Below are 26,867 nucleotides of genomic sequence, written 5' to 3'. Positions count from 1 at the left end.
TCGTCACAACTCTCCCCCGAAGCCTGCAGTTCCGGGTGAAGTTACGTCTTCAGGAGGTAGAGTGGTAGGGGGAGCAGCCTCTACCTCATAGACTCTGGAGAGGGCGTCTGCTATGATGTTGTCAGACCCCTTGATGTAGAGATCTCCAGGTTGAAATTCTGCAGATATCAAGCCCATCGTAGAAGCCGTCGATTGTTGAATTAGGCTTGCTGCAGGAAGCGTAGGGGATTGTGGTCCAAGTAGATGGTGGTAGACCGAGCACTTTTCAGGTATGGTTCGAAGTGCTGCAAGTTCAGGACGATGAGTAGCTCCCTTTTGATCATGTTGTAGTTCCTTGTTGCTGTAGTAGCTAACAGGTAGAATCTCCTCGCCTACATTTTCTTTCAGAAGGGACTTCGTTTCCTTTGCTGTTGATGGGGTGCTGGGGGGGGCAGCTTGCTCTGTTGGCTCTCGCTTGGTCCCACAGTTTGCGGGCGTTTTGGTTGTCTTCCGGCTTCTGGTGGTGTATGGCGGCTTCTCCCCCTTTGGGGTGTTCGGGGCTGGCGGAGTGGGCTTCTTTCCCTGTACGTCATGTCATCTTGGTGTGGGTGCGTTTGGACGTTGTCGATCCGCCCCATCCTTCTGGGGTTCCCTCCTGTTCAGGTGCAGACACGGGCCTTGCAGATCTGTGGTTCTTCTGGACTTGTTAAGTCTGTGCCCTGGATTTTTTGCCCTCATTGGAAGCTGTTGTCTCTGGTCCAGCTTCTGTTGGGGCCGGGTGCCTGGATGGTGTCCATGGACCTCCGGGTCCCTTCTTGGCACGTTCCTCTCCAGGGCTCTGGGACTGGCACAGTTGGTGGTGGGGCTACAGGCTTGCTGCTTTTGTTGCCTTCCCTAGTTTGTAATTGGCACTTAGTGTATTTACCCATCTTTACTGGATCTTGGTGACCTGTCTGCATCTGCTTGTGATTCGGTTTCTGGCGACTGGCTGGTGTGGGCTCCCAGTCGGTCCGCTTGTCTGCTCGCCAGGGGTATGGTTCTTTCCAGATTGCCAGATTCGGGTTCCTCGTGATCTAGAGACCGTTCCATCTGGTTCCGCCCGCCCCGGGTTCGGACCTGGCTGGATCTTTGTACAGTACTCTTGGACCGCTTCTTTGTCTTTCCCTCCAGAAGTGTTGCTGCGGTTGTGGTCCCGTCTTCGGCTGTTTATGAGGGGGTGGGTCCCGGGTCACTTGGCGATTGCTTGAGCGGTTGTGCGGGAGTCTGAACTTCGCCATGCTGGTCTGCCTGCCAGGTCGGGTTTGGCTTTAGTGTCTGTTTGGTTCCTTCGGGGACTCCCCTTCCGCCTCTCTCGCGATTGTTGGGTTCGTCCTCCAGGGATCTTGTGTTGGTGCTGCACCGCCGGCTTCCTCTTTGGGGTTTTCCAGGTTCCGTGCCTTGGCACCTCCCCAAGCCTTCGTTCAATGTGTTCACGGACGTGTCTTCGATGTGTCTCTTGGCTGGGGCTTTGTGACCAGTGCTCACCAGGCCGGCCGGGGATGGTGGGGTCCGTCCGTCCGTCGAGCTCACAGCATGGTTTGGGAGTTCGTGGCTGTCTGGTTTGCACTTCGGAGGGTTCGGGTCACTCAAGGCTCTACCATCCAGCTCCATTCGGACTGTTCTCCGGTGGTTCATTGCCGGAACCACGGGGGTTCTCTTAGGTCCATGACCTTTTGGGTTGGTCCATTTGAGTGGCTCGTCTGCTGGATTCTTGGGGTTTGGCTATCCGTGCGTTTCATGTCTGGAGTGTGTCCTACGTCCTGGCGGATGGCCTGTCCCGGTTCATTCCTCTGTTCATGGATTGGTTGGTCGTCGTCGACTCGTCTCGTTGGCTCTGTCAGACGTACAGACTTGTGGACATGGACATCTTCACTTTGATGTGTTCTCAGCATCTCCCATTCTATGTGGCGACCTTACCCACCTGCGAGGCGTTCGTGGTGGATGCCTTTCGGCAGGACTGGTCGAGGTGGAGTTATCTGTTCCTCTTCTCCTGGTCCAGCTGTTTCTTCGGGTTCTGGCTTGGTTGGAGTCCTTCCCAAGGAGATTAGTCCTCGTGGCTCCTTGGTGACTGCCCCAGCTTTGTTTTCAGATACTGCTTGATAAGTGTCCGAACCCAGGGAGTTTCCCGCTGCTTCGCCTCTTTCGGCAGATTGGTCCGGTCCTGTATTTGGCTTGTTCGGCCTTTTCCTCTGCTCTTTACGTCTGGTCTTTTGACGCGGGTGTATTTCCATCTCAATGGTGATCAGGTGGCTTCATTGATGGTGTCTCACCTGCAAGCTTCATCTCGGTGACAGTATGACACTTCCAGGCATTTTTATTTGCCATTTTCTTGCTCTTCGTAGGTTTTCTTCTCTTTCGCATTGGGTTGTCTTGTCTTTTCTTGGTTTTTCAGGACCGTTAATTGATGCTTCTTACTGTCGCCTTGTATTATGTGGCGCTAGTGGAGCCGCTCTGGCTTGCGTTCGGGGTGGACGTCACATCCGCCCCCATTCCACACGCCACCTCCAGCCTGCTCATGCGTTGCCTAAGCTGTCCTGGTCCTTGATCAGGGTGCTCTCGTATTTTTCCTCTCCTCAGTTTGTGGTAGCCCCTTTGGTTCAAGATTGTTTTTCAAAGGCCATATTTTGTTGGCATTGGCCTCTGTGGGTCAGGAGGAGGAGCTTCTGGCTCTCCTCCGGTGCAGGGGTTTCTGCTCTTTTGATACTGGTAGTAGGTTTGTACATTTGCAGCCTTTCTCCGTCCTTCTGGTGACGGCCAAGTCGGCTGCTTTCCGGAGGGGTCCTTGGATTATTGATGCTTGGTTGGTTTGGCCGGGGTGCATCATGTGTTGTGTCCTGTTGTAGCTCTTTGCCGTTACCTGCGTGCCGTGGCTGGGGATGCGCTTTGGGTTGATCCGGTTCCCCTAGTTCCCTATTTCAGGGATTGGGTCTCCCAGGTTGTCCGCAGGGTTCTTAACACTATTGCTCTCTTTGGACACTGATCATGTCCACTTTTTTCTCTTGAGTCCTAGCCGTGGACAGGACTCGCATCCACTACAAAAATATTTGTATAAAATTAATCTTTTATCCGATCGACTTTGGGATAGTTTCAGAATAAGCGCCTTTAGAATGTGCACAATTTTATACCAAAATGAAAGATGTAACACGAAACTTGATGTCAGAACACTTAAAAGATTATAAATTCGTTTTTGGGTCTAAATTTTAAAATATTTGTTAAAATTCTATTTATTGTGCTATTATTATGGGACTAGTTTCAAAATGCGCGCCTTTATATTGCAAACAATTTGATACCAAAACAAGTGATGTAACATGAAAATTGATGTCAGAACACTGGAAAGATATAAATAATTTTGATGATGAGAGTCCAAAATTAAAATATTTGTTAAAATTCCAGTTATTGCTCTATTATTATGAGACTAGTTTTAAAATGCGCGCCTTTATATTGCGAACAATTTGATACCAAAACGAGCGATGTAACATGAAAATTGATGTTATCAAACTGAACGAGTATACACATTAGGTTGTGGTGTGCAAATTGGTGCTCGTTCACGGGTAATTTTAGGCTTTGCTGCGGGGGAGTCTCACCAGGCTTTTGGACATTATATGCATATACATCTGCAGGGAATTTAATTGCGAACACAATGATACCAAAACGAACGACGTAGCACGAGAATTAAGGTGAGAAAACCGAGAGGAGTATACACATTTAGGCGTCACCGCACGCTCGCCTGTACCATTAGCCCCATGATTTCAAAGTCTGCAGTGCTCACGTGGCGCATGCGATAGTGTTAAGTCTACCAGCCTGCGGTCTATCCTTGCGCCCGTGCTGTTCGGACGTTTGCAGCTTTCACTGCCGTGTTTGGTGACGTCTTGGGCTCATTTCGAGCGCGCGGATTTGGGCGTCGCACAGGTTCCTGGCCGCCCATTATTTTGTGAGCGTGTCTGCTCCTCTGCATTCTTGTGTTGCTTTGGGTTGCAGGTTTCTGCCTGTTGTCTCGACTTTGCATTGCGGAGTTTGTGGCGGCCGCCTTCCGGGTCAGCCCTTTCTTTTCCTTCTCTTTGGGTATGTAGCTCCAGGGAGCCGTAGGTTCTTCCTACAGAAAACCAGCATTGAATGTAATGAATTGCCATTTTCTGGGTGAGCTCTGGAGGCTCCCTGGCAACCCTCCCTCCCACTAGTCAGTGGTTTTCGCGTTGAAGCTTAGCTTCCAAACTGGTGTTAGGCAGCCGACTCAGTGAGGTCCGGGGCCCCCCCTCCCCCTCTTTGGGAGTGAAGGGTTGCACGGATGAGCGGCGCGGCAGTAAAGTGTGATGTTTGCTTGTTTGCTTGTTTTCGTGGGATTAGAGGGTGTTTCTACCTCTCTGTTTGCTTTTTTGTTTTAGTTTTTTACCATGTTGGGTTTGTTTGGTTACGCCTACCTTTCTGGGTGCCTAACCCCGGTCGATGGCAGATAAGAAAAAACCCCAACCACAAAGGGGGCTTTCCAGGGCCATTGCTCCCTGAAATCTCTCTGAAAGGGCCAGGTTCTGGCATTGGTCCCTGTTAGATCTGAACTCCATATCTAATGTCTTGGTCTAATATAACATTCATTAGCCGGTAAGCTCCAGGGAGCCTCCAGGACTCACCCAGAAAATGGTGTTTCATTACATTCAACGCTGTTTTTTTTTAAATAAATATTGTCCTAAGGGGCAGAAACTTCTGTCAGTAAGAAATCTTTGCAGTTCTATTCTGTCCAAGAAAATTTAACTAAAATGTCACAACTTTTAATTTTCTTAGATATGTCCCCTTTTGTGGAAGAGAAATTAAAGAATACTTAAAACCCTCCCATAATCAATTTTGATGTCCTTGGCAGGTGGAGTGTACTACATGATATCTCGGTCTCTGGGACCCGAATTTGGTGGTTCTATTGGACTCATGTTTACAGTGGCAAACTCCATTGCAGCAGCGACATACATCATTGGTTTCTGTAATTCTTTGCAGGTAAGTGTTATGCTTTGACACAATTTCTTTATTAGTATGAATTTATAATATAATAAGATATGGTGAACTGATCTTAGTACAATGTAGAGATTCAAATTTTTTTAATTATTACTGTACCCAATTTTGAACTGCAGCAACAAAAATACCCCAAACATTTTCATTGGTGCATCATTCAATTTCAACTATCCAGCTTCATTTGGACTGCTCCCCTGTGGTTCATTGTCCAAACCACGGGGGTTCGATGCGGTCCTTGGGGCTGGTTGCTTTTGAGTGACTCGTCTGCTGAGTTCTCGGGGTTTGGCTCTCCTGGCAGTTCATGCCCAGAGAGTGTCCAACAAACGGCCTGTCCCATTTCATTGGCCTGTCCACGGAATGGATAGTCGATGCGACTCGTTCTGTTGGCTCTACCGGAAGTTCAGGTGCCTGGATGTGGACCTCTTCACATCAGCTTGGTTGAGGCATCTTCCGGTATAAATGGCGCCCACCCCAACTGCAACGCCATCGGGTTTGATGCCTTTTAACTGGACTGGTCGAGGTGGGGTTACATGTACCTCTTCCTACTTGTTCGGTTGTTGCTCCAAGTCCTGGCTTGATTGGAGACTTACCAGGGAAGGGTAGTCCTGTTAGCTTCTTGGTGGCCGGCCCAGTCCTGGGTTCAGGCGCTGCTTACTCAAGTGTCTGAACCTGAGGGTCTTCCCTCAGCTCCACCTCTTTCAGCAGATCGGTCCAGTCCAGTACATGCCTGGTTCGATCTTCTCCGTTCTTCGTGTCTGGTCTTTTTGATGCGCGTTTATCAGCCAATAACTACCCAATCCCACTCATATACATGTCCAACCCACGTTTGAAACAATCGAGGGACCCCACCTCCACCATGTTACGTGGTAATTGGTTCCATAAATCAACAACCCTGTTACTGAACCAGTATTTACCCAAGTCTTTCTTAAATCTAAACTTATCCAATTTATATCCATTGTTTCGTGTTCTGTCTTGTGTTGAAACTTTTAACCCTTAAAGTGCGCATCACGTCATATGACGTGCTGGAGTACTACACAAGATTTAAACAGCCCGCGGATACACGGGGTTCACCACACCTTCATCAGGGCTCTTGTAAACAGACGCCATTCTTAAAAAAAATCGTGGGCCAAACTCCCGGGTGTTATTGGCCTCAGTATTGAGTGAGCAACCAAGCCTGACGCACGCAGCATGAGCTAACAGCACTGCTGTTCAGCTTGTGACCACAGCATCGCCTAAAAATGCCAAATTATACTTGTTCATGCTATTATGTAGCGATGATATTATTACAGAAGACCCCTGACTGTGATAAAACTGACCAGGGTTCTGATAATAGCAGGATTGTGGTGATATTTAGCGCTGTGTGCCATGGAGGGAGGAGTAATGTTGTGGGAGGGAGGGTGATGGCGATGTCTTTTGACTGTGTGTGGCCACCTTTTATTGACTGCACTCAGCATACGAGCTTAGTGGTTCGCTATGGTGAACACAAATGTAGATACTTATATATAACGTGTGTATAGAGGGTATAAACAGCAAGAGGTTTGGAGCCGCCATTTAGGTGAGGGCGGTGGCGTCGTCTGCATGACGCCACTGTGCAGACGATGGTGTTGTTTACTGGTTACCACGATGGTCTTTGGGCACCATACCAGTTTATTTGTACAAGTATGGTGAATAAAACAGGTAGATATTTATATATAATGTGTGTATATAGCGTAATAACACCACACAGTATTGTTGGAGGAGAAATATTAGTGCGTCTGGCCTTGAGGGCGGCCGCCGATCAGTTGACTGTGCGAGTAGCCACATCTTTGTGCCTTTACTCACCATACAAGCTTAGATGTACAGTTATGGTGAACAAAACATGTAGATATTTATATATAACGTCTGTATATAGTGAATTATAGCAAAAACATTATTGTGGGAGGAGAATGTAGGTGAGTCAGATACAATACAATACAATACAATTTTATACAATACAATTTTATTTAGGTAAGGTACATACATACAATAAATTTTTACAAGGATTGGTTGACTTATAGGTAGAGCTAGTACATACAATGCCTAAAGCCACTATTACGCAAAGCATTTCGGGCATAGATGACTGGAGGGAGGGCGGGAGTGGCTGGCTGGTAAACGGCGGTCACTCCTCGTTACTTTTTGACTCATAATAGCTACTTAGTGGTTCGTTATAGTGAACAAAACATGCAGATACTTATATATAACCTGTGCTTATAATGTAATAACCGACAAAGTATTTGTTCACTGATTGATGAACATAATTGAATCAACAATATGCACACCATATTTTTGAGTACAGCAATGATTCACTCATTTTATTATATAAATATATCAAACTACACACTATTGAATAATATTACAGCAAAAAAAGTATGAAAAATCAGAGACATTGAAATAATTCGGTAATTATCTCTTTGTGGCAACTCCGGCCTGACAGCTTGCGAGCAACAGACCGCCTGGGACGCACGCTGAGTCAGCGCCTATAATTTGCCAGACTTCCTCGCCCTATAGCGGGCAATATATGCCACTTACGATTTTTTTATTATTTTTCCCGTGATCAGTGAACACAAATTAACAGGTTAGGAAGAAAAAATAATTTTTTTTTTTTTTTCAAAATGACATGCGCCTGTGGGGATGACAGGATATTAAACCCCGAGCATGTTAAGGGTTAACCCTTAACATGCTATATCCTTTCTTCCCCACAGGCAAATGTAATTTTGAAAAAAAAAAAAATTATTTTTTCTTCCTAACCTGTTAATTTGTGTTCACTGATCACGGGAAAAATAATAAAAAAATCATAAGTGGCATATATTGCCCGCTATAGGGCGGGGAAGTCTGGCTAAAAATAGGCGCTGACTCAGCGTGCGTCCCAGGCGGTCTGTTGATCGCCAGCTGTCAGGCCGGAGTTGCCACAAAGAGATAATTACCTAATTATTTCAATGTCTCTGATTGATTTTTCATAGTTTTTTGCTGTAATATTATTCAATAGTGTGTAGTTTGATATATTTATCTAATAAAATGAGTGAATCATGGCTGTACTCAAAAATATGGTGTGCATATTGTTGATTCAATTATGTTCATCAATCAGTGAACAAATACTTTGTCGGTTATTACACTATAAGCACAGGTTATATATAAGTATCTGCATGTTTTGTTCACCATAACGAACCACTAAGTAGCTATTATGAGTCGAAAAGTAACGAGGAGTGACCGCCGTGTACCAGCCAGCCACTCACGCCCTCTCTCAAGTCATCTGACTCACCCACATTCTCCTCCCACAATACTGTTTTTGCTTTTATTCACTATATTTAGACGTTATATATAAGTATCTACATTCGTGTTCACCATAACGAACCACTAAGTTGGCATGCAGAGTGGCAGTACCAGTGGCAGCCCGCCACTGGTTGCTACTTCCTCCCCCCCTCAAGTCACCTGACTCACCCACATTCTCCTCCCACAATACTGTTTTTGTTTTTATTCACTATATACAGACGCTATATATAAGTATCTACATTCGTGTTCACCATAACGAGCCACTAAGTTGTTATGCTGAGTGGCAGTGGCAGTGACAGGCAGTGGCAGCCCGCCACTGGCTGCCACTCCCTACCTCCCTCACCTCACTTGACTTGCCACCATTCTCCACCCACCATACTGTTTCTGCTTTTATATACAGACGTTATATATAAGTATTTACATGTTTTGTTCACCATAACTGTACATCTAAGCTTGTATGGTGAGTAAAGGCACAAAGACGTAGGACCTCACACAGTCAGCTGATGGCTGCCGCCCTCAAGGCCAGATGCACTAATATTTCTCCTCCAACAATACTGTTTGTGGTGTTATTATGCTATATACACACATTATATATACTGTAAATATCTACCTGTTTTATTCACCATACTTGTACAAGTAAACTGGTATGGTGCCCAAAGACCATCGTGATAACCAGTAAACAAGACCGTCGTCTGCACGGTGGTGTCGTGCAGATGACGCTACTGCCCTCACCAAAATGGTGGCTCCCTACCTTCTCCTCTTGCTGTTTATACCCTCTATACACACGTTATATATAAGTATCTACATTTGTGTTCACCATAGCGAACCACTAAGCTGGTATGGTGAGTGCAGTCAATAAAAGGTGGCCACACACAGTCAGAAGACATCGCCACCACCCTCCCTCCCACAGCATTACTCCTCCCTCCATGGCGCACAGCGCTAAACATCACCACAATCCTGCTATTATCAGAACCCTGGTCAGTTTTATCAGTCAGGGGTCTTCTGTAATAATATCATCGTTATATAATAGCATGAACAAGTATATTTTGGCATTTTTAGGCGATGCTGTGGTCACAAGCTGAACAGCAGTGCTGTTAGCTCATGCTGCGTGCGTCAGGCTTGGTAGCTCACTCAATACTGAGGCGAATAACACCCGGGAGTTTGGCCCACGATTTTTTTAAAAAATGGCGTCTGTTTATAAGAGCCCTGATGAAGGTGTGGTGAACCCCGTGTATCCGCGGGCTGTTTAAATCTTGCGTAGTACTCCAAGACGTCATATGACGTGATGCGCAGTTGACTGGAACAACTTCCAACACGTCATATGACGTGATGCGCACTTTAAGGGTTAATATCCTATTAATATCCCCCTTGTTATGTCCATTCATCCACTTGTAAACCTTTGTTATGTCACCCTTAACTCTTCGCCTTTCCAGTGAATACAATTTAAGCTTTGTTAATCTTTCTTCATATGAAAGATTTCTAATTTGGGGAATTAACTCTGTCATCCTACGCTGGACACGTTCAAGTGAATTTATATCCATTCTGTAATACGGCGACCAAAACTGAACTGCATAATCTAAATGGGGCCTAACCAGAGCAAGATATAGCTGAAGAACAACACCAGGTGTCTTGTTATTAACGCTTTGATTAATAAATCCCAGTGTCCTATTTGCCTTATTACGCACCAAAGGATCAATGCACATTCGTGCATTGATCCTTTGGTTTTAAATTCTTACTAATCATAACTCCTAGATCCCTTTCACAATCTGACTACGCAATCTCAACACCATCAAGCTCGTGTCTTGTAACTCTATCATCATTACCTAGCCCATGTGACACTGTATCAAAAGCTCTGCTAAAGTCAAGGTACACAACATCACAAACCTTACCACTATTAACTGCCTCAACTATGCTATAAAATGATAGCAAGTTTGTTAAACATGAACAGCCATATGTAAATCCATGTTGTGAATCATTTATTGATTTATGTTTTTCAAGATGAGGACGAATGGCATTTGCAATTATCGATTCAAGTAACTTTCCCACAATAGACATTAGGCTAATTGGTCAATAGTTTGACGCAAGTGATCTATCTCCTTTCTTAAAAATTGGTACCACATTAGCAACCTTCCACAACTCTGGCACTCTGCCTGACTCTAATGATCTGTTAAATATGGTAGATAATGGCTCGCAATGCTCCTCTTTGCATTCCTTAAGCACCCTGGCAAACACTTCAACCGTCCCAGGGGATTTGTTTGGCTGCGGTTTCACTATTTGTTTAATAACATCCTCCCTGGTAACTGCTAAACTAGTCAACCTATCCTCTTCCCCACCCACATAGACTCAATGTTAAGTTCCTCTTTAGTAAATACAGAGATAAAATATTTATTAATAATACTACTCATCTCTTCGTCATTATCAATTATCAAACCTGTCTCAGTTTTTAATGGACATATCCTTTCCCTAGTCTTTGTTCGATATAACTGAAAAAACTCTTTAGGATTTGTCTTTGCTTGCCCTGCTATGCGAACTTCATAGTTTCTTTTTGCCCTTCTTATTTCTATTTTAGCATGTCTAACCAATTGGATGAATTCTTGTTCTAAACTGACTTCCCTATTCCTAATCCTTTTGTACCAAGCTCTCTTTCTATTTATAAGGTTCTTCAGTTTCTTTGTTATCCATTTCGGGTCATTATTATTCGATCTATTCAATTTGTATGGTATACTACGTTTCTGTGCTTTGCTTAGAATATTTTTAAATAAGTTATATTTTGAATCAACATCGAAATCCCTTTTTACATCACCCATCATTGGATTCACGTCTCGCTCCAAGACTGGCCCATCCCCCATGTCAAGGACTTTCCAGTCTATTTCAACCAAAAAATTTCTTAGGCCATTAAAATCAGATTTTCAAAAATCTGGCACTTTAACAGAATTTTCTTCTACAAATCTATTCCATTCTATGCTAAATCTGATTTCTTTATGATCATTGTTCCCTAGCTCACTCCCTATTTCAATCATTTATTTGTGTTTCCCTGTTAACACTTAGTTTAAAATATTATTTTCCCGGGTTGGTTCTTTAACCCTTAAACTGCACAACACATCATATGATGTGGTGAGTAACTGCCGCAGAATTGTGCACCACATCATATGATGTGTGGAAGTACCACACATGATTTAAAAGTCCACAACACAGCTTCCACAGCTTCCTCAGGGGTTCACAATAGCTTCCTCAGGGCTTTTGTAAACAGATGGCATTTAAAAAAAATTGTGGGCAACATTCCCAGGTGTGAAAGCCTCAGTACTGAGTGATCCACCAAAGCTGGTGCACGCAGCATGAGCTCACAACAATGCTGTTCAGCTTGTGACCACAGCATTGCCTAAAAAAAATGTAAAAAACCAGCGTTGAATGTAATGAAACGCCATTTTCTGGGTGAGTCCCGGAGGCTCCCCGGAGCTATCCCAGGCTGATATGCTAATGTCAGACTTTGGCATCAGTCATGTGTATTGAGTTCTTAGGCCTACCGGGGACCACGGCCAGAACCGGGCCCCCTCAGAGAGGCAAGGGGAGCAATGGCCTAGAGAAGCCTCTGTGTGGTTGGAAGCATTTTATGTCTGCCATCGATCGGAACAGGCACCCAGAAAGGTAAGCACCTCAAAACAAACCCCTATTCTGGTTAAAATTGCTACCAAAAGTCGAACTAGTGGATAGAACTCCCCAACCGAAAACAAGCAAACTAGTGTGACGTCACACACCGCCGTGCCGCTGTCTGCGCAACTCCCCCCCTCCTCGGGAGGGGGAAGGGGGAGCCCCAGACCCTCCATGCCGGCTACCCACACCTCAGTTCTTGAAGCTGGATGTCAAAAACGTGAAAAAAATGCCGACCGGAGGGAGGGAGGGATGCCGGGGAGCCTCCAGGACTCACCCAGAAAATGGTGTTTCATTATATTCAACGCTGGTTTTCTGGAGGGAGCCCCGTCGACTCCCCGGAGCTAACTACCCACAGACGGAAAAAGAGGGACTTACCTGGGAGGCAGTCGCCACTCACTCCTCAACTCGAAGCCGAGACAACTGGCTGCAACCGCCGACCCAAAGCAACAAAGGCCCAACGGGGCCCAGGGACATTCACAAGGTAACGAGCAGCCAGGACCCTGTTCGACCGCCAAAATCCTCGCGCCCGAATATTAGACCAAGACATATTCCCAAAGACAGCAACAAGAGCTGCGAACTTACGAACGTCATGGGCATGGGGATAGACCGCAGGCTCGCTGGACTTAATAACCCTGCAGACGACCTGGGAGACCCGAACCCGCGAACAGGGAAGAAGGGAAACCGGATCAACAAACAGCGCGTCCCCGGACACAGAAGCCGTGGCACGCAAATAACGGCGAAGTGCCGCAACTGGACACAAAACATGATGCACCCCCGGCCTGACCAACCAAGCATCAACCACCCATGGACCCCTCCAGAGGAGAGCATGAAGCTCCCCTACCCGACCCCCAGAGGCCAAAGCCAACAAGAAAAGTGCCTTGGAAAAACAATCCTGGACCGAAGGGGCCACAACGAAACTAGGAGACGAAAGGAAAGCGAGCACTCTGTCCAAAGACCATGACGGCTCGGGCGACGCATGAGCAGGCCGGAGGTGAAACAATGCACGAGACAGCTTGCGAAACGGCGCAGACGTAACATCGATACCGAAAGCAAGCTGAAGCGCCACACGATATGAGGCGACAGTGTTAGGCATAAGATGACGGTCCTGAAACAACCACGAGAGGAAGGACAAGACCACCCGAACAGACAAGGAACTAACACGACGAAGACGCAAAAAGAAACAGAAGGACCGCCAGGAAACTTCATACTGCCGCCGAGAAGAAGCCCTCAGGTGGGACACCAACAAGGAGGCCACCTGATCACCATAGAGATGATGATAGACTCGAGTCAAAAAACCCATACGCGAAGACTCGAGGAGAAGATTGAACCAGCCACGTGACGTACCGGCCCGATCTGCTGAAAGAGGCGGAGCCGCGGGAAAGCCCTCGGGTTCGGACACCCAGCAACCAGTGCCTGAAACCAAGGCTGGGCCGGCCACCAAGGGGCCAGAAGGACAACTCTCCCCTGGTAAGTTTAAGCCCTGGCACGACCTTTCCGGGAAGACCCACCCCGGGACCCCCGGAAAACCAACAAGTCCGACATCGGACAACAAGCCGCCGACGCAGCCTGAATAAACTGCTCCACGGCAGACTCCTCAAACAGAAGAGGACAAAAAGGTGAAAAACGCCTAAGAGCCAGAGCCCAAGCAGATTCCACGGAGGAACCCAGCACCATCTGCCGACACGCGAGACGGGAAACATAAAACAGGGAAACCGCATCCCGCAAAATTGGCATGAACAGCTTCAACAAGGCAGCCGACGAACACGCACCCGAGGACAAGGTGCCGGACCCTGGGACGGACCCAAGCGTCCTCACATCCTCCACGAGCTAATTCGAAGACAGCTCCAGGAGGGAAAAGAACCGCAAGGCCGAAGCCAAAAGACCCCGGGCGTGCAAGTCCTCCGCAACGAGCGCCGCCGAAAGGGTGGGAACCTGCACATGGAGCTGAATAACGCCCACATCGCGGGGAAGGGCAGGGGCAAACAAGCACTCATTCAGGTACTCAAGCTCGCCCCCCAGGAAAACCTGAAGCACCGTGGAAGCTTCCTTCCACTCCAGCGTGCGGGAACGACAGAAGTAATGCCAGGAATCCAGAACAAACAAGGGGCAGTCTGCTAGCCAGGACGACTCCGGAACCTCGTAATGGAGCCAGAAAGGTAACGAAGTCCCAAACCTGAATTCGGACGGATCCATTTCCGAGGCATAATCCGGGTCACACAGGAGGTAAGCTGCAAAGGCTGCTCGCACCACACCAGGTTGGATGCGATAAGCCGAAAACCTCCGGAAGGACGGAACTGACATACCCGGGGGAACACGGAACTGAACCCGGGGAGGGGCCGACACCAAATCCAACTCGTACGCAGAGGGGGGGAAAAGAAAACCCCACTCCTTGTAACAATAAGCCCCGCTCAGAGGGAAGAAAAACCCAGGCGGGGTCCAGCGGGGCCCAAGGCCCCCAAGTCAGCCCCTCCCCAGCCTCGAGGTCCTTCAACACAGGACTCGAGGCCGAGTCCTCTTCCCAAGCCCCGACCCCACAAGACAAGGATGTAGCAGCCGGAAAAGCTGGAGGAAGGGGGGCCCACTGGTCAGACCCAGAAGCTTCGACTGGGAGACAAGACTCGAATGTCTCTGCCGCCCCCTCCCCCCCCGGAAGGGGCACCCCCCGTAGCTCCCCGAGTCTCAAGATCAAGTAACCCCTGCTCTGACCCCGAAACCCTCAGACGCTTCGGGGCTGGAAGCAGGGGGGGGGGGGGACCAGAACGAACAGAAGGGGAAGGACGAGGAGGTGCGAAAAGAACCAGGATCGAAGCGACCCCCATCCCCAAGTCCGGGTCTCGAAAAGCAAAGCGAGGCAGCCCCGCGGCATCCGGGTGAGCATCCGGGTGAGCGCGTTGCAACAGACGAAACCTAGACTGCAACGCACGCGCCGCCTGTACCCGAAGAGAATCATCAGAGGATTGGGTAAATTGAGTCACAAGCAAGCAGCAACATTCACAGGACTCAGGGTCGAAAGTATCACGACCCAACAGGCAGCGAGGCAGAGGCAAAAACAATGAGGGTCACCCTGAGACAAGGGGACCGAGCAACCCTCAAACTCGCACACAGCGAGTGGGGACTCAGGGGTCACATCCATCGGACCCACGCGCCCCCTAGGGGATTCCCAGGGTCCTGAGCGTTTACTTAAAGAGGACTCATGCTCAGGTAGTCCCAGGCAGGGTGCTGCAAACCGGCGCCAAAAACTACCAAGCAAACTAATATAGCTGAACCCCAGGGACGTGTACACTCACGGGGACCTAGCAGGGGGCGCCACCGAGGAGAACAGTGGAAGGGCAAAAACAAACTGAATAAAATGACAGAACTCCCCACCAGGCAAAAAGAAAAAGAAAAACAAAACCCCGCAAGAGGACAGCGAACCCCAAGGAACAGAGCCGGCCGCGATGTCGGGAATACAAGCTGAGCAGCACCCTGCACCCCTACCAGTGCAAACTGCCTCTTACCTGCCGGTAACAAGGGAGAACAGAACACCGAAGAGCCCAACAGGCGGTCGAAAAACTGAAAGGTAAAACGGACCAGCAGAGGCAGATCCCGAGGAGCCTGTGGAAGGTGGCCCCAAGCCCTAATAAGGGCAGTACTTACAGGGCACCTAGGGAAGGCAGCCCTAGGCGCATGCAGCCCGAGTACTGAAGATAACTCCTGGCTCTACCAGGCCTGACCAGTATATGAGGCTCCAGATACCGGTCTCCAAAACCAGTCGTTGGAACCGGGTGGAACGCTAAATAAGAGGTTGTTAAATCGAGTGGATAATCTTGTTTGTTAATTAAGTCCAAGTTTTGTGGGAGTAGTAATATTTTGTAAAGTCCTTGTTCAATAGTGTTTACAAATTACAACTATGCTCCAGATATATATTATATCTCTAAGCTTAAGTCTATAGAAATAAACCTCTCTATGATTTCAGAAGCTATTATTTTCAAAAGCCCTTATACTCAATATAAATGTCTTCAACTTGCCATATGAAGTATGAGTTCTGTATAAGGTATGTGCTGAAAAACCTGATACAGGTATTATTATTATTATTATTATTATTATTATTATTATTATTATTATTATTATAGCTCTTGTGCTAACTACAGTAGAGAGTATAATTGATCAAATCCAGATAAGAGAGACGCTCACCTCTGCATTTGACAACTATATTCTTAGATGGAATACTCTTCTATAAACCCACAAAGTTCCAGGATGATGACTTCTTTGCCTACCTTCGAAGAGACTGTATAGTAAATAAAATGAGAAAGGAACTGCAAAATACCTCGCACTGGTTTGGCTTGAAATGCAGTAAGACTTGGTTGTCTTGTATCTGGTGAAGATTTGAAAGAGCCAGTGATGGATTATGATCACCATAAAATGTAAAAGATTAAAATACTCTAGGGCCATTAAACATAGGAACGTGTGAGATATGAAAGTGGAACCAAGGGTGAGTATGGTGCCATGGACTCTCAGGAGTAGTGTAGGGGTATATGCTGCCATCATTAAGGCCTATGAAGAATTTGTAAAGAATGAAGAGTTTATTACACTGGGTGAAAAAAGTAGTAACCACCACCACCACAAACGTTGCAGAAGGAGAAAGAGAATAAATAGGGAGTTTGGGGGAGAGCCAAGTCAAGATGTGCTCCTCTCCTCTGAGAGAGGAGGGAGCACATCTTCCAAAATTGCCTTAGTCATGGGCCTGGTCACCTGATAACTGAATTTATCTAAAGGCCACTATCTTCATAATGACCTCGACATGGACAGGAAGCCGGTGGCTTGTCAAAAGTCCCCAATTTGTCTTGATGATTTTATTGAACTGGATTTTCAAATGAGCCTTAGAAGCTCAGGCACGAGTATGTTGCATTACTTTTCATTTCCCTGCACACCCATCACCTAGTAAGCCTAACAATGGGTGGCCAAAGAACTCAAGGCAATACCCATAGGTATCAAGTAGATGCACATAACCAGGGAAGTCTGAATGGCAACCCAGGGATCTATAGGAATGCCAACCCTCCAATGCCTTCCTGACCAAATTCCAGCTAGGCCTGTTATCCTGACTAGCCAAGGGATTTAGCTGAGTCTCACTGAACCTCCCATGTTATCATTATCTCTCCATCAAAGAAGTATGTTACTTCCCAGGAACTGAAGCCAATGGGTAGGCTTATCTTGCAGATGAAGGGAAACAGGAAATATATGAGTTTCCAAGCACAGCAAACACTTACAGCCATAGTGGCAAAGCCATACAGCATCGCCCCTGCTTCTCATTCAACAGGCTGCTGAAGAAACTCATCAACAGAGAGTGCTGAACTTAAATAAAGCACTCAAGTACCACATGAAGTTCATATATTTTATACTGCACTGTATTGCCATATATTCAGCTCACCACCAAATGTTACTGTACTATATATATATATGACCCAAAAAATTATCCTGATGATTAAATTACTTGTTTAACTGCCATTTAAATTGTAAATTATTTGTAAATTGTAAATTATTTGTTTTACCCTGTACTCATATTTATTTTCAACTGTTAACAATTATGGTTTTCTATCACTTCCACTTCACTCTCATTTACATGCCCGAAACGCTTTGCGTAATAGTGGCTTTAGGCATGGTATGTACCAGCTCTATCTATTAATCCAACAAACTTTGTAAAATCTTTTGTATGTATGTACCTTACCTAAATAAACATTTATTTATTTATTATTTACATAGGACAAAACTCTATGCTAATTGTTTTCTTTATCAGGATATGATGAAAGATTACTTCAATGGTGCTGTAATCTTTGATGGTGGAGTTAATGACACACGACTTGTTGGCACCATCACTTTGATTGGCGTACTCGCCCTAGCTATTGTTGGGATGGACTGGGTCACAAGGGTGAGTTTATATATGTTTTCAGTAATAATCTTTGATAGATGAATTTTAATCTTTATAAATTCTTAGAGACAGAAACAAGTAGATTACCACTTAAGCACTTAGAGTTAGTCTGTCTTATTTGTTTTATTCATGTTTATGTAATTTCAGGTTTGTGTGAAATAGTTATAAGAGTAACTGTAAGTTTATGCAAGTAGAATGAGAAAAGATTGTAGATCTTATATCTTTCTGAGCTAGCCTTGTTTGGCTTGTCCCTGAGCCATGTAGCTGTCATGTCCACCCAGAGCACTAAACATGTGATGCTGTCCTCCTGCTTCCTCATCTTGACATTGTGTTATTACTAGTCCTGCCACAGTGAAAGAGTAAAGACAGTAGATAATTTTCATTCTACAATTTCTTCATTTTCAATGCCTAGGACTTGGTCTTAGGTCTAGGCCTTAGGTAATTACACATAGTCATAAGAGTGTTGCAAAAGTTGGAGAAACTGGCAGGAATAATAGGTAAGGTGCCCCAGTGGATAAGGGAGTGTAACATAGCTTTACAGGTATGTATTTGGTTGATTAGGCACAAAGAGTTTAGTGTTTTTTTCGGTGGGGAGCCCCTACCCTGGAGCTATCGGGCTAATATGTGATACTTTAGACCGGGGCATGAGTCTATGGAGTTCAGCCTACCGGGGACCACGAGCCAGAACCTGACCCCTAAGAAAAGTGCAGGGAGCAGTGGGCCTGGAAATCCCCCCAGTGGTTGGGTTTTTTTCTTATCTGCCATCAACCGGGGTTACGCACCCAGAAAGGTGGGCATAACAAAACAAACCCCCACATGGTAAGAAAATTACAATGAAAAAACTAAATGAGAGGCAAAACTTCCTCCAATCCCAAGGAAACAAGCAAACAAGCAAACGTCACACTCCACCTCTGCGTCACTTGTCCGCACAGCCCTCCTCTCCCCGAGAGGAGGAGGGTGGAGCCCTAGACTTCCCTGCGACAGCCACCTATCACTCTAGTTTGTTTGCTAATGTGATCCAGGGTGGACGTCTTTTCTAGCCTCAAATTCCAAGGTGGTGTTTTACCTTTGTGGTGACCTGGAGCGCCTGACAGCTGGGTGGACTGTGCTTCGGATTTGTAGTCCTGAGGTTCCGGGTTCACTCTCCGGTGGAGGAGGAGACAAATGGGCAAAATGTTTCTTTCACCCTGGTGCTCCTGTTATCTAGCAGTAAATAGGTACCTGGGAGTTAGACAGCTTCTATGGGCTGCTTCCTGGGGAGCGTGTAACAAAAAGGAGGACAGGCCGCGGGGACGCTAACCCATCTCAAGATAACCTTAAGATGACTTCTGCGGTATTGTTGTGTGTGGTGGCCAGGTGTCCTCAAGAGTACCGGGGCTACATGCGCCTAGGGGCATCCTTCCCTTGGTGCCCTGTGAGTACTGCCCTTATGTGTCAGGGTTCTCTTCCCTGGTGCGTTCGGGAACCATTTCCGTAGGGGTTTTTGCTGCTTGGCATTTACCTCTCCCTTGGGGCCAGCTGGGGTATACATTGTGTATGCATAGTACATTGTGTATGTACGTACACAATATACATATAATACGTTGTGTATGTACGTACACAATATATGTATTGTACATTGTGTACGTATTGTGTACGTGTACCATGTATGGCTGGCATTGGGACAGTCAAAGACTGGAGTCTAAAGGAGAGACATCCGTGCCATTCCGGACTGCCCTCTCTCTCTCTCTTTCCCTCGGAAGGAGGGAGGCGAGGGGCGGTGCATGGAATGGACCCATATAAGGGGAAACTGGGGGAGTTACGCCAAACAATGTTGGTGCCTCCATCCCAAATATGGAAATCTCAAATGATAATGTGCTGTACTGAATCGTTCTTAGACGACTTACTTACTGGTCAGGGTGTTGTAGGTGGCAGACCTTGACAAAGCACTCAGGAGAGTGCAAAATACTTGGTGTAAATTCCTTACATAAGTTTTACAAATACACAAATGTGGGTTTTTATCCTATATGTGATTATGTCTGTAAGAAGACATAACTATTACTTATTATTATTATTATTATTATTATTATTATTATTATTATTTTGTACAGTATTCTTATACAGTGGTACCTCGAGTTACGAATGTCCCTGTTTACAAACTTTTCGGGTAACCAACCCGATTTGTTCAGAAAATTTGAATCTGGATACGAACTTTGCATCGGGATCTGAGTTTGTTGATATGCATATGGCTGACCTAGCACGTGGTGGCACGGCGATCGCGCCTCAGTTTACCAGTGCCTTGCACCCAGTGACTATCCCGCCTGAATTCTTCACAAGAATTTACAATTTTTTGTTGGATTTTTGGCCATTTGAGCATAAAAGTTGTTATTATATATCTCGCCATGGGTCCCAAGAAAGCCAGTGGTAAGGTTCAAGGCAAGAAATCACATGTGAGAATGACCATAGAGGAAAAACAAGAGATCACTCGTAAGCATGAAAATGGTACTCGTGTTGTTGAACTAGCTAGGCAGTACAAGAAATCTTCAGGGGAGGAAGAGGCGGCAGTAGAGAATGTCCCTTCCTCATTAATTAAGAAAATGTGTGCAGTATGGGAAGGACTGCAAAGTTTTCCTGAAAAAACTCACCCAGATAAAGCTGTAGTAGGTTGTTGCATTAATCTTTTCAATGACAATGTGATGCCTCACTACAGACAAGTGTTGCAAAGAAGGGAAAAACAATCTTCAATGGAACGTTTCCTTGTGAGAAAAGTGAGAAAATCAAGCAGTGAGCCACAACCAGGATCTAGTGGTATGCAGGCAAAACGTGCCAAAGAGTGCACTCCAGGGAAATCTTCACTGCCTGATGTTATAATGGAAGGGGGATTCCCCTTCCAAACAGTAACACCTCTCCTCCTCCCCCCCCCCCCTCCTCACCATCTTCCATACGTCAACAGGAGTCATCAGCAAGGGTAATAACTTGAAACATACTTTTGTAGTGTAGATTTGGGTGAATTAGGTATAAAATTTACTTTAAAGTGATGTTTTTGGGGAGTTAGGAACAGATTAATTCATTTTCCATTATTTCTTATGGGGAAATTCGCTTTGGTTTATGAATTTTTGGGTTACAAACCATCTCCAAGAATGGATTAAATTCTTAAACCGAGGTACCCCTGTATTTTTCTTGAGCACCACAGATTTGTCATAAAAAAACAGGTTCACAGTGTATGGGTTAAAGCTCGCAGCTCTGTATTCCTGAATAAGAAAAAGTATACAATTATGCAAGAAGTTAATACATTTTAATTATGGCTTTACAGGTGCAGATGGGCCTACTGTTTGTGCTGATTGGAGCACAAGTTGACTTTCTTGTTGGAGCATTTATGGGTCCTCTTGATGACTTGGAGACTGCCCAAGGCTTTGTTGGCCTCAACGGTAAGTTGTTTTTGTAGTTTGTTGCTTTTAAAGTTATGCATTGACTTGCATATAAATTAACTCATATGTGCATGTAACTGCTGGAAAACTTTACAAATATTTTGCAGAAAATTATTTGTAGAAGCATTCTCTACATATACTATTACAGAATTGGTGTTTAATGTACATGTACTGCATAAGTGACCAGAGGAGAACACTAGTAAAGTCCTTTAGGGACTTTACTAGTGTAGCTTTTCAGGAAGTCTTAAAATTAAACACAGTTTTGTTGTATATTTATCTGAATTTACCTGAGGTCCATCATCTCACTAGTGGTCTATCTTGAGGTTATCTTGAGATGATTTCGGGGCTTTTTAGTGTCCCCGCGGCCCGGTCCTCGACCAGGCCTCCACCCCCAGGAAGCAGCCCGTGACAGCTGACTAACTCCCAGGTACCTATTTTACTGCTAGGTAACAGGGGCATAGGGTGAAAGAAACTCTGCCCATTGTTTCTCGCCGGCGCCTGGGATCGAACCCAGGACCACAGGATCACAAGTCCAGCGTGCTGTCCGCTCGGCCGACCGGCTCCCTCAACGAGGTCAGAAAGCCAGTTCCTTGTTAACGGTCCCCCATTTGCCCTGATGATTTTATCCATCAGGATTTTGAATTGCAGCAATATTTTTGCATTTATGACTTTGGCAGGTAGGCAGTTCCATGAATTTATAACCCTGTGGGTAAAGCAGCATCTCCTGTTCTCAGTCCTTCACTGTGGCCTGTTAACTCTTAAACTCTAGCACCAATCTTGTGGCAAACCTCTGTACTTTTTCAAATTTGGCATTATATTTAACAAGGTCCAATTTCCATACCGGTGTGATGAGTGTTAAAGTATTGGTAAAACACATGTTGTGTAGATTCCTTTGACGAATCCTGATTCAGGTTCCTAAATGATGTTCTTATATTTGCCAGTGTTCCATATGCTGCTGATGTTATTGTGTTTGTGTAAACCTCTGATGTAAGTGTCGGAATTCTATCCACTCCCAGATCCTTCTCTCTCTTTCTGTAGCTTCCTTCCTTATATGGTGTAGATGCCTTCTGGTCTCCTCACTCCCTTTCCCATCCTCATTACCTTACACTTGTTGGGGTTGAATTCTAGCAACCATTTATCTGACCACTCTGGAGTTTATCGAGGTCTTCCTGTAATTTTCTGCAGTTCTCATCTGTTTTCACATTCTTCATCAACTTTGCATTATTTGCAAACATTGACATGTCTGAGCTCATCCCCTCGGGCAGGTCATTCACATAAATTAAGAACAAAATAGAGATTAGCCTTGATAATTTGGAGAACCTGATACCTAATATTATCTTCCTAGGTGACTTCAACTTGCCTAGTCTAAGATGGAGAATAGCAAACAATAATATTATACCCAGAAATCTATCGGGACCTAACCAACCACAGATTAGAGAACTACTTAGATTCTGTGACAAATTTTCACTCAGTTTGCAGATATCAGAGCCAACGAGAATGAATATATCCTAGATCTGGTCTTTACAAACTGAAGACATAATCAGGAACATTACGATATCAGATACCACATACTCAGATCACAACCTTATTGAAGTGCAAACTACCATCAGTACTCAGAATAGACCTAAAACGTTGATCAAGCGAGAAGGGTTATTCAGTAAATTCAATTTTAATAATAAAAGGATAGACTGGGAGAATATAAACAGGGAACTTACAAACATTCCATGGGAAACTGTTCTAATTAATGCAAGTCCTATAGAAGGAATTGAAAACTGACTTCGGAAGCGTATCAAGTCTGAAACATGTTCCTTTGAGGAAAGCCAGAAAAAGGTCCAATGTAGAAAGAGAACGCAGACGACACTATAAAAGAAGGAAAAAATAATTAAAATGCTTAAGCAAACACGACTTTCCCGTCAAAGAAGGAATAATTTAAATAAGGAGATTGAAGAAATCAAGCGGAAATTGAAACACTCATATCAAACTGAAGAAGGCAGTTAGAACAGAAAACAATTAAGAAAATAAAGAAAAATCCAAAATACTTCTTCACATATGCGAAATCTAAAGCAAAAACCACTGCCAGTATTGGACCTATTCGTACAAGTGAAGGTTCATACACGGAGGATGACAAAGAAATTAGTGAAATTTTAAAAAAGCAGTATGAGGACATGTTTAGCACTCCAATAGACAACATGAAAGTGGAAGATCCAGACAATTTTTTTATGTGTGATATCCAAAACCCTGTAAATATAACTGATATTAACACGAGCATACTAGATTTTGAAAGAGAAATTGAAAACATGCCCATGCACTTAGCTCCGGGTCCAGATTCATGGAATTAAATATTTATAAAAAAAATACAAGGTGCCAGTAGCACAGGCACTCAGTATAGTGTGGAGAAAGAGCTTGGACACAGGGAAGATACCAGATGCACTTAAAGTAGCAGACATAGCCCCTCTACACAAGGGAAGGAGCAAAGCATTGGCAAAGAATTATAGACCAGTTGCACTAACATCCCACATAATAAAAGTATTTGAGAGAGTGATTAGGAGTCAGGTCACCAATTTCATGGAGACCAATGATCTTCACAACCCAGGCCAACATGGATTTTGAGCGGGAAGATCATGCCTCTCACAGCTACTTGATCACTACGACAAAGTCACTGAGGCATTAGAAGAAAAACAGAATGCTGATGTGGTATACACGGACTTCCTAAAGGCTTTCGATAAATGTGACCATGGAGTGATAGTACACAAAATGAGGTCAATGGGAATAACCGGTAAAGTAGGACGCTGGATACTCAGTTTTCTGTCAAACAGGACTCAACAAGTAACAGTCAATCATATAAAATCGAGTCCAAGCACAGTTAAAAGCTCTGTACCTCAGGGTACAGTCCTTGCACCACTGCTTTTCCTTATTCTCATATCAGATATAGACAAAAATACAAGTCACAGCTTCGTATCATCCTTTGCAGATGACACAAAAATCCGTATGAAAATTACCTCGGGTGAAGACATTGAAAAACTTCAAGCAGATATTAATAAAGTTTTCGACTGGGCAACAGAAAATAACATGATGTTTAAGTGATAAATTCCAGGTACTTAGGTATGGTAAAAATAAGGACCTTAAACATAATACAGGGTACAAAACACAATCAAATGTGCCCATAGTAGGAAAGCAGCATGTAAAGGATTTGGGAATAATGATGTCTGACGCCCTAATGTTTGGGGAACATAACCAAGCAAATATTGCGTCAGCCAGAAAAATGATCGGTTGGATTACGAGAACTTTCAAATCCAGGGATCTCATCACAATGGTTGTACTATACAAATCACTTGTGATGTCACGTCTTGAGTACTGCTCAGTACTCACTTCCCCTTCAGAGCAGGCGAGATTGCTGAAATAGAGGGAATACAGAGAACACATATGGCATACATAGATGCAATAAAGCACCTAAATTATTGGGATTGTCTGAAAGCTCTCCAAATGTACTCACTAGAAAGAAGACAAGAGAGATATCAAATGATATACAGGCGATGAGTCACAATAACGTGGCTGAAGGATGTTGACCAATCCACACACTAGAAAATGAACGGACGACGACGTTTCGGTCCGTCCTGGACCATTCTCAAGTCGATTGGGAATCAACAATCAATTTGAGAATGGTCCAGGATGGACCGAAACGTCATCGTCCCTTCATTTTCTAGTATGTGGATTGGTCAACATCAAATGATATACATGTGGAAGATACTGAAGGGCCAAGTACCAAATTTACACAGTAAAATAACAACATACTGGAGTGAACGATATGGAAGAAAATGCAGAATAGAACCAGTGAAGAGCAGGGGTGCCATAGGGACAATCAGAGAACACTGTATAAACATCAGAGGTCCACGGTTGTTCAACATCCTCCCAGCGAGCATAAGAAATATTGCCGGAACAACCGTGGACATCTTCAAGAGAAAACAAGATCAGTTTCTCTAAGGAGTGCCGGACCAATCGGGCTGTGGTGGATATTTGGGCCTGCGAGCCACTGCAAGCAACAGCCTGGTGGACCAAATTCACACAAATCAAGCTTGGTCCCGGGCTGAGCTTGTGGAGTAGAAAAACTCTCAAAACTCCATCAACCAGGTATCAGCCAGGTAACCAGGTTAACAGCAATGGTTCAAAAACAGAGCCTTGTGGGGACCCCACATGTTACATTTCCCCACCTTGAAACCTCCTCTCTGACTGTGACTCTTTGTTTTTTGTCCTTCAGGTACTCCCTTACCCAGTCCAGTGTTGATCCCGGTTATCCCAGCCTGGTTCTTCATCTTGTACAACAGTCTTTCATGGAGAACTGTGTCAAAGGCCTTTTTGACAGTCTAGACATGTCTTCCTTTCTACTCAGCCTTCCTTTTCCTGTCTTATTTTAGTAACTTTGTCATAAAACTCAATCAAGTTTGTCAGACAATTTTCCATTTCTAAATCCATGCTTATTTCTGTGGAGAGCTCCTTCGGCTCCCCGGAGCTATACCGGGCTGATGTGTATATATTAGACCTTGGCAACAGTCAATCAAAGGAGTTCTAGGCCTACCAGGGACCAGAGCCAGAACTTGGCACCCTCAAGAGAGGCACGAGGAGCAATGGCCTAAAGACACCCCCGTGTAATTGGAAGTAGTCTTTGTCTGCCATCTACCAGGTCAGGCACCCAGAAAGGTAGGAATTCCAAAACAAACTACTGCTGATCAAATAATTTGCAAACCGAAAGTCAAACTAGCAACAGAACTCTCCAATCAAAACCAAGGAAACAAGTATGACGTCACCACAAACGCTGCCCATCCATCTGCGCAACCCCCCCCCCCTTCCTCCCCGGGAGGGGGACGGGGGGATCCCAGACCTCCATGCCGGCAACTCTGCTCAGTTGAAAGACTGTTGTGATGGTGAATGGTCGATCGCTCTGACTCCACTCTTTGCGCAGTGCTGCAGTGCGGTGTAGTTGCTCTGTTTTGGTGGTGAGCCAGATGTAACACAAGAGTACTGGGGCTGCATGCACCTAGGGCTACCGTCCTTAGGTGCCTCGTAAGTACTGCCTTTGCGGCCTCAGGGTTATCTTCCCTGCGCCTTTCAGGAGCAGTTACCTCCGTGTGGCTCTGTCGCTGCTCGGTGATTGCCCGCACTTGGGGGGTTCAGCTGGGGTGGTTCTTACTCCTGTTTGCCCTTGGGTAGGAGGTAGTTTCGTCACTGGCTGGGGTGCGAGGTACTGTGCAGCTGTCTGATATATGCATAGCGACCGGTTCTGTTCACCTGGAGACATTGTGCGTTTGCAAGGTTTTTCTTTTGTTTTTGTTTTGTTTTGCCTGGCTGGGGTCTGCCAGGTGTGGTGGTAGGACCACTTGTGGATTTTTGGTGACGCTCCTCTAAGTCCCCGTGCTTGCATATGGCGCAGGGGTTCAGCTTTTAGTTGTTTGCTTGGTAGCTCTGGGATAACCGGTTAACAGTACCGCGCCTGGGCTTCTCTTAGCAGTCAGCCTAAGGGCCCCCTGGAAACCCCCATTGGGGCTAAGTGGTCCATTGTAGGAGACTTCTGAGTTCCACCTCACCTTGTGCAAGTTTGAAGGTTGCTG

General features: G+C 45.4%; 1 protein-coding gene across 3 annotated transcripts in view; it reads left to right on the top strand.

Moving 5' to 3' along the window:
- Positions 1-26,867, top strand: part of LOC123745438 (bumetanide-sensitive sodium-(potassium)-chloride cotransporter) — a 389,884-nt gene that overhangs the window by 162,113 nt on the left and 200,904 nt on the right. For all 3 annotated transcript variants that reach the window (XM_069300604.1, XM_069300601.1, XM_069300603.1), the window contains exons 5-7: positions 4,871-4,998; positions 17,726-17,857; positions 21,150-21,264. In XM_069300604.1, the coding sequence (XP_069156705.1) occupies positions 4,871-4,998; positions 17,726-17,857; positions 21,150-21,264 (375 nt within the window). The remainder of the gene's footprint in view (positions 1-4,870; positions 4,999-17,725; positions 17,858-21,149; positions 21,265-26,867) is intronic.

The sequence above is a fragment of the Procambarus clarkii genome, chromosome 44, assembly GCF_040958095.1.
Source record: "Procambarus clarkii isolate CNS0578487 chromosome 44, FALCON_Pclarkii_2.0, whole genome shotgun sequence".
NCBI lineage: Eukaryota > Metazoa > Arthropoda > Malacostraca > Decapoda > Cambaridae > Procambarus > Procambarus clarkii.
The sequence above is the reverse complement of the archived record's forward strand: the minus strand, read 5'-3'. Positions and strand labels throughout refer to the sequence as shown.